An 11,820-nucleotide genomic window follows, 5' to 3' on the forward strand; every position below is an offset into this window, starting at 1 on the left:
AAATCTCCTGCCTGGTTGTGTTACATCTTAAAGAATGTGGTCACCTGCAGTTTGGGGGCCTGCTGGGACGGCTACTGCCAGTAGATGTGATACAATACAGGGATAACGTCCCGACTTCTATTTGATTGACATAATAAAATCATGTCAGGGTATCCGCGGGGTCTTGAAAAGTATTAAAAGGTGATAAATCAATTTTGGGAAAATTAAGACCCTTAAAAAGTATTAAAGTATTTTCACAACTCTATAAAGTCTTAAATTTTGAAGGTACTCTTCTGAATTAGCTGTCCAAGAGTTTGAGTCCTAAAACATTGAAAAAGTGTGTGAATTTATTCATTTTATTAAAAGCCAAAGATGAACCGGTATATAAAAAAGAAAAGAAGATTGTTGTTTTTGTTTTTGGAGCGTGGAGCAATGTTTTATTTTTTTATTTTTTTGATCAACTTTGCCTTTTATTTATTATCCTAGCCTATTTTGAATTCTGTTGTATCATAGTGGTCTATAGTCTTTATCACAAACTAAAACTGTTGAGTTAAAAGTGTCACTGATGTGAATGGTTACAGCTTGAAGCGGCGGTGAGGTGTTAAAAAATATTGAGAAGGTCTTGGAAAAGTCTTAAAAAGGTTTTAGAATTAACTTCAAGATTCCTGTATATACCCTGCATGTCAAAAGGGGGATTGTTACAATTGGATATGTTCTGGGACGTTATGTCCTTTGTTTTTATACTTCAAGTTTTGAGATATAATGTATTCTAATTTAGTACTTGAACGCACATAACCTGATGTGTGTGAACATGAAGCCGGATAGTGTGACTCTAGCCTGATAAACAAGGACATAATGTAACTGCTGAGTTCTCTTAGTCTGTCAGTGAGGTTTGTTGCATTAGATACACGCCTGAACAACAACGACACACATCAGGTTGCTTATCACATTCTGAGAACATGCTGAGAACATCCAACCTCTGTACGGGGCAGGCCCAAGCCCAGCCCAAGAAGATAAATGTGACCCATTTCCTGACATCTGGACTCACTCCTGACCTGCGAGAGCTCGGTCACCCTGAGTCCAGCGCTGATGTCTTTATCTGTGACCTGAGTTTTGTACGAAAGACTTCTCCGGTTTGTTATTGGGCTTCCAATACAAAGAATCGGGACTAACACTCTCCTCATTGGATAAAGGTTGTAGGATACAAGGAAAGTTTTCTCCTCGGCTTACAGCAGAGCAGAGTGACTGACAGACCCACGTGTTTCAGACCAAACACTCTATGTAAGTGATTGCTGTCGGAAGATAGAACTATTTAAAGGGATAGTAGCATTTTTTTAAAAGTGGGGTTGTATGATCTACAAATAGCCCCTAAGTACTTTAATTGCAGTAGAAGACTCTCTGCACTCCTCCCGTTAGCAACGCCAGCCCATAATAGCCCTGCCCAGAGATTTACAACATACATTGTTGTGAACAGACCCAAAGAAACGGCCTATTTTCGTGGCCTAAAAGAGGTTTTACCTGAAAAAAAAATACACAGTTCCATTGTTCACTATAATATAATTTTTTCCAGCCCCTCAAAGTGCAGGAAAAACACAGTTTTTATTTGGACCTAACCAACTGCTGATCGGCGGGCGCTAACCCTGGGCGGAGGGATACGTGAGTTGGTTAGGTCCAAATAAAAACTGTGTTTTTCCTGCACTTTGAAGGGCTGGAAAAAATTATATTATAGTGAACAATGGAACTGTGTATTTTTTTTTCATGTAAAACCTCTTTTAGGCCGTGAAAATAGGACGTTCCTTTGGGTCCATTCACAACACTGTATGTTGTAAATCTCTGGGCAGGGCTATTATGGGCTGGCGTTGCTAACGGGAGGAGTGCAGAGAGTCTTCTACTGCAATTAAAGTACTTGGGGGCTATTTGTAGATCATACAACCCCACTTTTAAAAAATGCTACTATCCCTTTAAGACTTATATTAACCCTAACACAAACATTCCACTTACTTCTGCTTTAAGATTTCTAAAAAGAAATTGATAATAAAATGAGGTTAAAAATGTTCTACAAAAAAGTGGTAAAAATTCTCAAAAAAAGTGGTAACATATCTCAAAAAAAGTAAAAAAAAAATCTGGAAAAAGTGGTAAAATTTCTCCAAAAAAACCAAAAAACCCTCACTTTGAGAACCACTATATAGGCAGCAGGTCGCTCATTAACTTGCACACCTGTCATGTGATGTCGTGTGATTTGGCCACGCCCCCTCCTGCAGGTTTTATGTGTGGGCGTGTGTGTGTGTATCTCCTGTCAGAGCTCAGGTGTGTGTGTGTGTGTGTGTCCAGCTCTTCTCACCTGTGGCTCAGACTCAGACGTGTCTGATGAAGATGATGGGGGACGACGTGGTCGGACTCGGCGCCGTGTCGGTGCTGGGCGTCCTGGAGCAGGGTAAGAGAGCTATTAGTAAAATTAGGTATTGTAATAATGTAATAATATTTTAGATTTTATTTAGGTTTTATTTTCTCTGTAAGAATGTGACATTTTTTTAATTAATCAATCAATCAAAACTGATGTAACAATGTCACTTGTTTATGTCAGTGTTTCATCCTCTTGTTCGTCAGCTTCTCTTTACGTCTGCTTGTTTTCATTATTAGGACCGAGTTGTTTTTATGAATCAAATTTGCATTTACTACAAACACAGTGTGAACTTTGCTCTGTGAAATGAGCGAGCGACTCTGAGCTCATCAGACAGGATTTAACACGTGAAAAGATAATTTTTTAAAAAAGGTCCCACCTGTTTATTTAAAAAAGTTTATTTATAGATATTAATATGAATGGAAATATATGTAAATGCAGAGTGACACACACACACGGACTGTTGGAGGAAAAAATAAAGGTCCATTTGTGTTCAGGAGCCTTCAGTAGAACAAAAAAGTCAGAAAAATGCACATCAAAGTGTCTAAATAACTTGAAAATGGACATAAACCAGATTCAGTTCCAGACCAAAATGAGTTGTTGTTCATTGTTGTGTCTCTTTTTATTTCAAAAGAAAGTAAAGTGTCATGCAAAAGTTTGTCTGTGAACAGTTCAGCAAGAGGAAGATGAAATGATCTCCAAAAGGGATAAAGTTAAACATGAAACACTCTTTTTCAATATTTTAATCAAAAAATCTCAGTGTATTATTATTTTGCTTTCCACAGTTTCAGAGTGATAAAGGGGAAAACAAAGCAGCAGCCTGCAAAAGAATGGGAAACCCAGGAGACTTGAGCTCTCAGATAACTTTGACCAAGGTATCGGACAAGATATTTACGTAACCATTCACACACTGTGATAGCTTCCAAAGGGTCCTTTTCTCTCAGTTTTAAAGTGTAAAAGATGAAAATAAGAACAAAATTATACTGTTTAAAGTGTAAAGGGAGTGTGCCATCTCATCTGTAACTTTATGCCTTTTGGAGGTGGACAAACTTTTGCATGATGACACTATAATTATATGAGGGGTGAACAAGACCCTTCGATATAACGTGATGTAATCTGATCTCACCGGCTCCCTCTGCCCTGGTGGAGGAGCTGGATCATTTTCAGTCACGTGCAGAGTTCCTCACATTCAGTGTGTTGTGTTTGGCTCCAGTCGGTCTTAGCGGGTGGCCGTCTTAAACTCATTAGAAATTATGAAGTCCATCACTCTGTTGTTTTTTTTTTGTTTTTTTTTCTAAATCTCCTCCCTCAAAGCAAAGAACAGATCATTCAGGGTATCCGCGGGGTCTTCTATTGTATCCCACTACACCTGCCTATTTTACTTCATTTTACCTAGTGTCTTTCTCGTCTTCTCTTTTTATCTATTTTACCTCATTTGATCTAGTATCTCTCTTATCTTCTCATTCTATCTATTTTACTTCATTTTACCTAGTGTCTTTCTCCTCTTCTCAATTTTATTTATTTTACCCCATTTGATCTAGTGTTTTCCCCACTGCAAATGAGTGAGTATTAGATAGCGTTTCCCCGATAAAATCCAATGTTCTAAAATTATTGTGTGAATGTGTTTGCGAATTTTTGTATGTCTCCCTAACATGTGTTCCCTATGTCTCCCAATATATGTCCCCTATATTGCTTGTTTTTAACATGTGAAGCACTTTGAGCTGCCATGGGCATGAAAAGTGCTATACAAATAAAGCCTGATTGATTGATTAAAAAGTCTAAAAAAGTCTTAACATTTGAAAATCTAAATTTTAGGCCTTAAAATGTCTTAAAGCAGAAGTGAGTGATATATTTGTGTTAATATGAGTCTTAAATAGTTATATCTTCCGACAGCAATCACTTACATAGAGTGTTTGGACTGAAACACGGGTCTCTCAGTCACTCTGCTCTGCTCTGAGCCGAGGAGAAAACATTTATCGTATCCTACAGTTTTTATCCAATGAGGAGAGAGAACAGCATGCAGGGCTGTGTGTGCAGCCAAGGAACGCCGTGAATGTGGCGACGTAGGGACGAGGACTGTTATGGTGCGTTCAAGGAAACTCGTATTTTTCCGACCGTGAAGTCATACCAGTTCGATCTGGTACGAGTTCACCGCTCGGAAGTTACGAGTGGCCGTTATAGTGACTTTCACCGGTAAAACAGGTCGGAAAAACACGAGTGGGTTGCCTGGAACGCTACAAAGTCGAAAGTTGTGACTTGAAGCTGTAATTTACGATTTCAAAAGCCTGCCTGGAACGCAGCATTAGCGAAAACGACCGGACCACTTACTTCTGCTTTAAATTTGTTGAATTATTGTGTTCAAGTCTTAAATAATTTTAGACAGGTCTTAAATGTTCTTATGCCCACCATTGGCGAGCATTTCACTCGCATTTGCCCCTAAAAAAAAATACATGTGTGAACCGGGAAAATCACAAAAAAGAAAGATCACAACCTGCGATCGTTCAAAAACTAGGAAATCCCACAATTCTCTGGCCTCAACGAACCAATAACAGTAGTTACGTGTAAGTAAGGGAGAGCCCTCCAGAGCTGTAGGTGAAAAGATGAAACAACGCCATACTACACTGGTCCTGTTATGTTGTATTCGTTACGTCCGCTGTGTAAAAGGCCGTAATGCAATTAGGCGCGCGCGCCGGCGACGCGGTACACGCAACTTTTTTTTTTGCGATGCAATACACGCGATTTTTTTTGTGCAACGGGACCATCGTCTATTTCATCGTGTCATCCAAACACGAGGAACGCTTTTTTTCTCGCTCGAGTTTTGACGCGCAACCAAACAGGGGATACGCGATTTTGTCGCTCGTTTTCAAAACGCTCGTCAGAAGTCCAGTTGCTTTTTTACTAAGTGGACATAGATGGCTTCCTTCACTCCTCTCTCAAACCATCTGTCCCCCCTGTCCAAAACAAGGACATTGGAGTCCTCAAAAGAGTGACCTTTATCAGTGTTTCCCACAGGATTTCAGGAGACCATGGCGCGACGGGGGGGGCGGCGATATAGCGCCGCAGCTGAGCAATTAGCGCGATATAGCGCATTTAGCGTGCGCCCCTGTCTGTGTATCTATGTGCAGGCAGAGATCAGAGATGGTGTTTTAAAGCAGATATCAGTGGCACGGCCGTTTCGGCTAATGCTGTGTTCAAGGCAGGCTTTTGAAACCGTAAGTTACAGCTTCAAGTCACAACTACGACTTGGTAGCGTTCCAGGTAACCCGTAGCTCGTGTTTTTACCGTCCTGTTGTCTGTGAAAGTTCCCTATAACGGCCACTCGTAACTTCCGACCCGTGAACTCGTACCAGATCGAACTGGTATGACTTCACAGGAAGGAAAAACACAAAGTACGAGTTTCCTTGAACGCACCATGAGTTAGCAGCCCCCGCCCTTGTCAGGCATCAATTGGTCCTCGTGCTACGTCACCACATTCACGCGCATCCCTTGGCTGCACACACAGCCCTTCATGCCGTTCTCTCCCCTCATTGGATAACACTTGTATCCCACAAGGAAAATTTTCTCCTCGGGTTACAGCAGAGCAGAGTGACGGAGAGACTCGTGTTTAGGCTGAAATACTTCATGTAAGTGATTGCTGACGGAAAATAGGACTATTTAGGACTTATATTAACAAAAACATTCCACTGATATCTGCTTTAAATAACCATGCTAGCGTTTCACCAGCTCTCATCTCCGCCAGTCAGCCTCTCAAACTGTCGCCTCGCTCGCGTGCGGGCGCACCGCACGTAGACACACGTGAGAAAAAAAAAAATTTTGAAAAAAAAAAAAAAAAAAATTATTATTATTTTTTTTTTTCTGAGAGACTGTGGCGGGCCCCTCATCCAAGAGAAGCCTCTTGGATGAGGGGTGAAACGTCTTCAAACAAGAAAAGAAGTCCAGTTGCTTTTTTTAACTAAAACTCCACAAGAATAAGACGACCTGGATGACTGAGAACCTTCACGGACATGTTAATGATAAGTGTTTTGCTTCATAAGAGAAAATCTGAGGTTTAAAAACGCCACTCTTAGGGCGTATTCACACCAGGCTCGTTTGGTCCGCTTGAAACGGACTTTCCCTCACGTGCGGACTTTTTGTTTTGTTTTTTTGCTGTGCCGTCCTTTTTTTCTTTTTTCTTTTTTTAGCGCACCATCCTTCAGACGCACATGCAGACGTCTGTGTGTTTGTTTTCTGACCTTCCTTCACGGGGAATGCTGCATAACGGCCACAAAGCCTCCAAGTGATGAATAAGCACAGGACAGGTGCAACTGGAAATACTAGGCTACCGAATTGAAAGGGCAGCAAGAAACGCATTCATGACCTCTTTTCGTGGAAGATCCCGCTGATGTTTTTTATCCAATGATTGAGCGACTGTGGGACACACGTGCTGTTGTTTATAAAGTTGATCCACTTGTGAAAAAATGCAATGTGGATACAAACTGCACCAAGTAAAAAAAATTTTAGTCCGCACCAAAGCAAGTGAACTATCGGACTTTCCTGGTGTGAATACGCCCCATTGACTGCAGTTGTTCCCATGAGAGCAGAATTCAAAATGTTCTAGAAAATTCAGTTTTTGAGAGAAAATTCTGATATTTGCCAAACTTCATCAACCACGGCTCCAAAATATTGTCAATGTTTTTCAGGAAAATTGAAAATGTATTTAGCAAGAATTGGATGGCTATATGTTTACAGTGAAACGTTTTAATGATGCACTGTAGGCTCAATTTTTGATAAATAGAAAATCTATGTGGATTGAAGCATAAAGGTCACTCTTTTGAGGACTCCAATGTCCTTGTTTTAGACAGGGAAGAAAGATAGTTTGAGAAAGGAGTGAAAGAAGCCATCTATGTCCACTTAGAGAAACCTTCTTTAAACAGACGTGGGGGCCTAAGACACAATCTATCTGCCACCCTACAAGGCTGTCTTAGGCTTAGCTCTCCCCAGGAAGTTTAAACCCCATACACACCTGGAGACATGTGACCCCTAGTCACATGACTCAAGTCTCGGGGGTGTGGCAATTTTCACTTTAAAATTGCCTAATTTTGCCTATAAAAAGAAATTGCCTGGCCCTGACCATTGTTTGTTGCTGCCACCTGATTATTTGCTTTTTCATTTCCTTAAAAAGAGCAGAGAAGAACAAAGAAAGTAGAAAATGAACAAGAAAAAGACAAAGACAATTAATATAACGAAGAATGAATGAAGCACAGTTAAGAAATGTAAACACTTATTCTGTTTTTGTTTTGTTAGGTTAAGCATATCGCTCACTTGTTTTTTTTGTTTTAAATTTTTATAATGTTTATGTTTTGTGTTTTCAACTGTATATTTGATACTGTTGGACCCCAGGAAGAATAGCTGTGGCGTTGCTGCAGCTAATGGGGATCTTAATAAACAAATAAACAAATAAACTTCTTTTAGAGACTCTAGGAGCGCGATGGGGCGCTATTTATATAAAATTATGTTTTATTTTTAGCTAAGGAATAATGTACAGTAAATATCAAGCCACATGATTATTATGAGGACTGGTAGAAAAAGACAAAGAAAAAAAAAGTGTGACCTATGACACATTTATACCTCTAAAACAACTCTGTCTGGTAACGTTGTGTTATTATCTCATAGCGTGGTGAATGTGCAGGTCACAACAACTTGTCCACCAGAGCGTTGTGGAGTTGTTGGATTGTGTATTTGATGAGTTTGATGAGGGAAACCAAGAAATCCCATGAGCCTCCATAGCGTAGCCGTTAGCTTGCACCGACAATTAAAGGTAACAAACCTACTGCTATGACTATAGGGATTATGGCAATGGGCCAAGTTGCCAAAAATGTTGAACTATCCCTTTAATGCATGTTTTCTCTGTGTGTGTGTGTGTGTGTAGCGTATTTCTCTCTGCAGGTGATCTACGCCAGGAGGAAGTACTCGGTGTCTCCTCCCTCCACCAGCGGACCGCCGGAGTTTGAGCGAGTCTTCAGAGCTCAGTGAGTCGCCGGTGACCTTTGACCTCAACACATCAGCCCATCAACATCTGGATCGATACAGCTGTTTTCATAGTGTGTGTGTGTGTGTGTGTGTGTGTGTGTGTGTTGTAATTATTCCTGTGATGACCTCATTGTCGTCTCTTCTTCTTCAGAGCGAACTGCTCCGAGTATTTCCCCATCTTCCTCGTTGTCCTGTGGACGGCCGGAGTCTTCTTCAGCCAAGGTGACGGGGAGACGACAACACACACACACACACACAAACAATTTAAATTACACACACACACACACACAGCGTTCAGGCAGTGACTCTGTGTGTGTGTGTGTGTGTGTTTCAGGTCTGTCCTCAGTCTGTGGTTTGCTGTATCTATACGGACGTTTACGCTACTTTCAGGGATATAAAGAGTCTCCACAGGGACGGTGAGATGGTACACCTGTCTGTCTGTCTGTCTGTCTGTCTGTCTGTCTGTCTGTCTGTCTGTCTGTCTGTCTATCTATCTATCTATCTATCTATCTATCTATCTATCTATCTATCTATCTATCTGTCTGTCTCTATACCTGTCTGTCTGTCTGTCTGTCTGTCTGTCTGTCTGTCTGTCTGTCTATCTATCTATCTATCTATCTATCTATCTATCTATCTATCTATCTATCTATCTATCTATCTATCTATCTATCTGTCTCTATATCTGTCTGTCTGTCTGTCTATCTATCTATCTATCTGTCTCTATATCTGTCTGTCTGTCTGTCTATCTATCTATCTATCTATCTATCTATCTATCTATCTATCTATCTATCTATCTATCTATCTATCTATCTATCTATCTATCTATCTATCTATCTATCTATCTATCTATCTCTATATCTGTCTGTCTCTCTATCTGCCTGCCTGCCTGTCTGTCCTGGTTTTCAGTCTCTTGGTTGAACTCACACCTCTTCCTCTTCCTCTTCCTCTTCTTCTTCTCCTTCTTCTTCAAACAGCTGCAGGTTTTTGTTTCAGACAGAAGTAACAGAATAAAAATGAATCACCATAAAACAGAACGTCACTCTTGTTTTTCCACTCTGCTGATGTTTTGTACAGATGTTTTCTGTCTTCAGACACATCTGTATAAACATTCAGAGAACAGCTGGTGGACACAGAGCAACATCCAGCAGCTGAGACCAAACTCACATTCACCACAAACATCACAAGTGGAGGAGATTTTTTTTTTTTTAAAGTGAGATATTTAAAGGGATAGTTCAACATTTTGGCAAATTGGCCCATTGCCATAATCCCTATAGTCATAGCAGTAGGTTTGTTACCTTTAATTGTCGGTGCAAGCTATTTTTAGAACGGCGAAGCAGAGCCGCGAGCTGCTCAGAGCTACGCTACGGAGGCTCATGGGATTTCTTGGTTTCCCTCATCAAACTCATCAAATACACAATCCAACAACTCCACAACGCTCTGGTGGACAAGTTGTGACCTGCACATTCACCACGCTATGAGATAATAACACAACGTTACCAGACAGAGTTGTTTTAGAGGGAAATGCAGAGACTGCTTGATGAAAAACTGTCCCTGAAGGCAACGTGCATCAGCGGTTTTGCATGAATTTACCTCTAAAACAACTCTGTCTGGTAACTAGGGGTGCAACGGTACAGGTAGCCCACGGTACGATATGTACCTCGGTTTTTGGCCACGGTTCTCGGTACGGTTTCGGTATGTGTTTTGTGCAGAGAACTTTTTTTTTCTCCCAAAATAATGTTTATAATTTATAATATTTCTAATACAGCTCTCCTCTCTCTCTATCTCTCTCACTCACACTCACACACACACACACCTGAACTGTCTGTGAACAGCCCCTAGCTCCTCCCTCTGCACACTTTCAGTAGGTGAACACTCTGAAGCCACTTTCAAACAGAGATCGCGCTATATTGCCGTCACTATGCTGCAGCCACAGTCTCTCAAAAAAAGGAGTTAGTCTATTGTGTTTTTTTAAACAGCCTTTCATCCCTGTCAGTCAACTCCTGCTCGACCTCGGTCTCTCTATCGCGCGCGGACGCGCGGGCACGCGGACACGCGACCACACACATGCGGTGTGCATGGACAGAGTTGTGCTGGAACTCTAATAAAAGCTAAATGTGCTAAATCGCGCTAATAACTAATTAATTTCCCCCGCGATTGCGATCAGCGACCGCTCATGCTGCCGCCTGTTTGTTTTCTTTTTTTTTTTTTCCCCTCTTCTGTGTGTGAGGCTGAGCTGCTGCACTTTCAGTTGCAGAGGGGGAGTCACTGTGAGTGTGTGGAGGCTCAACAGTGATTGGACATCGACTCGCGGGGGCGGGCTTTCGCCTTAAACGGCCAGGCACACACATACACGGCACAGCTGCCTGTAAAGCAGCAAGAGCTGATGGACGCTGAATCTGAAATACCGCGGTCCAAGAGCGTATTGCACCGTGGAGGCCGTACCGAACGGTTCGGTATTTTACCGAGAACCGTTGCATCCCTACTGGTAACGTTGTGTTATTATCTCATAGCGTGGTGAATGTGCAGCTCACAACTTGTCCACCAGAGCGTTGTGGAGTTGTTGGATTGTGTATTTGATGAGTTTGATGAGGGAAACCAAGAAATCCCATGAGCCTCCGTAGCGTAGCTCTGAGCAGCTCGCGGCTCTGCTCCGCCGTTCTAAAAATAGCTTGCACCGACAATTAAAGGTAACAAACCCGCTGCTATGACTATAGGGATTATGGCAATGGGCCAGTTTGCCAAAATGTTGAATTATCCCTTTAAAAGTAGAAAATGCTATTGAAAAAGAAAAAAAAAGTTTGTTTTTCAGTTTTTCACAGAAAGTTACAGAATAAAGATGTAAAATGAACCTCTCCTCCTCTCTCTCTCTCTCTCTCTCTGTGTCTCAGTCTGGCTCCTCTCTACTTCAGCGCTCAGATCCTCTGGCTCCTCATCGGCCTCTCGTCTCTCGGCGTCCTCCTGTCCTTCTGCAGAGTTTACCTGAGCGTGGACCTGCTGCAGCTGCTCGCCGCCGCCCTCGGCCTCGTCTGAACGTCCAGCTGGAGAAACGAAATGTGCAGATGATTTCTGCGGGAAGTTTGGTTCATTTATTTATTTTATTCATTGAATCCCAGAAATAAAGTCACTAAATTGATTTGTTCGTCTCATCGTGTGATCGACTCGTCATTTCAGATACTTTAAAAGTTTCTAAATTCATCCTGAAAACTGACTTTTATCATGAACCAAAACCAAGAAGTCAGTTAGTTCCAGTCAGGGCCGTTGCTAGGAATTCTGGGCCCCCTTAAAGAATACTAAAGTGGGCCCCTCCCCCTAACTTTTCCAGTTTTTTTTTTCTTAGACTACGTATGTATTATCATGTATTATTTAGCCTACTTTGTTTTGATGCTAATGCAGCATTACACTGCAAAAACTCGTATCTTACCAAGAATCTT

General features: G+C 41.5%; 1 protein-coding gene across 1 annotated transcript; it reads left to right on the forward strand.

Moving 5' to 3' along the window:
- The first annotated feature begins 985 nt into the window (after positions 1-985).
- ltc4s (leukotriene C4 synthase) lies at positions 986-11,506 on the forward strand. The gene is made up of 6 exons (XM_085788677.1): positions 986-1,260; positions 2,241-2,413; positions 8,289-8,388; positions 8,541-8,611; positions 8,724-8,805; positions 11,278-11,506. Coding segments are annotated over exons 1-6 (570 nt in total). The 5' UTR covers positions 986-1,258; the 3' UTR covers positions 11,420-11,506.
- The last annotated feature ends 314 nt before the right edge of the window (positions 11,507-11,820 follow it).

Source organism: Trachurus japonicus, chromosome 10 (assembly GCF_045865225.1).
Source record: "Trachurus japonicus isolate A0001 chromosome 10, Traja_1.0".
NCBI lineage: Eukaryota > Metazoa > Chordata > Actinopteri > Carangiformes > Carangidae > Trachurus > Trachurus japonicus.

Coding starts and splice junctions, on each gene's coding strand:
- ltc4s (XM_085788677.1), top strand. Junction 8,389..8,540: donor GAGCGAGTCTTCAGAGCTCA/GTGAGTCGCCGG, acceptor CTTCTTCTTCAG/AGCGAACTGCTCCGAGTATT. Junction 8,612..8,723: donor CGGAGTCTTCTTCAGCCAAG/GTGACGGGGAGA, acceptor TGTGTGTTTCAG/GTCTGTCCTCAGTCTGTGGT.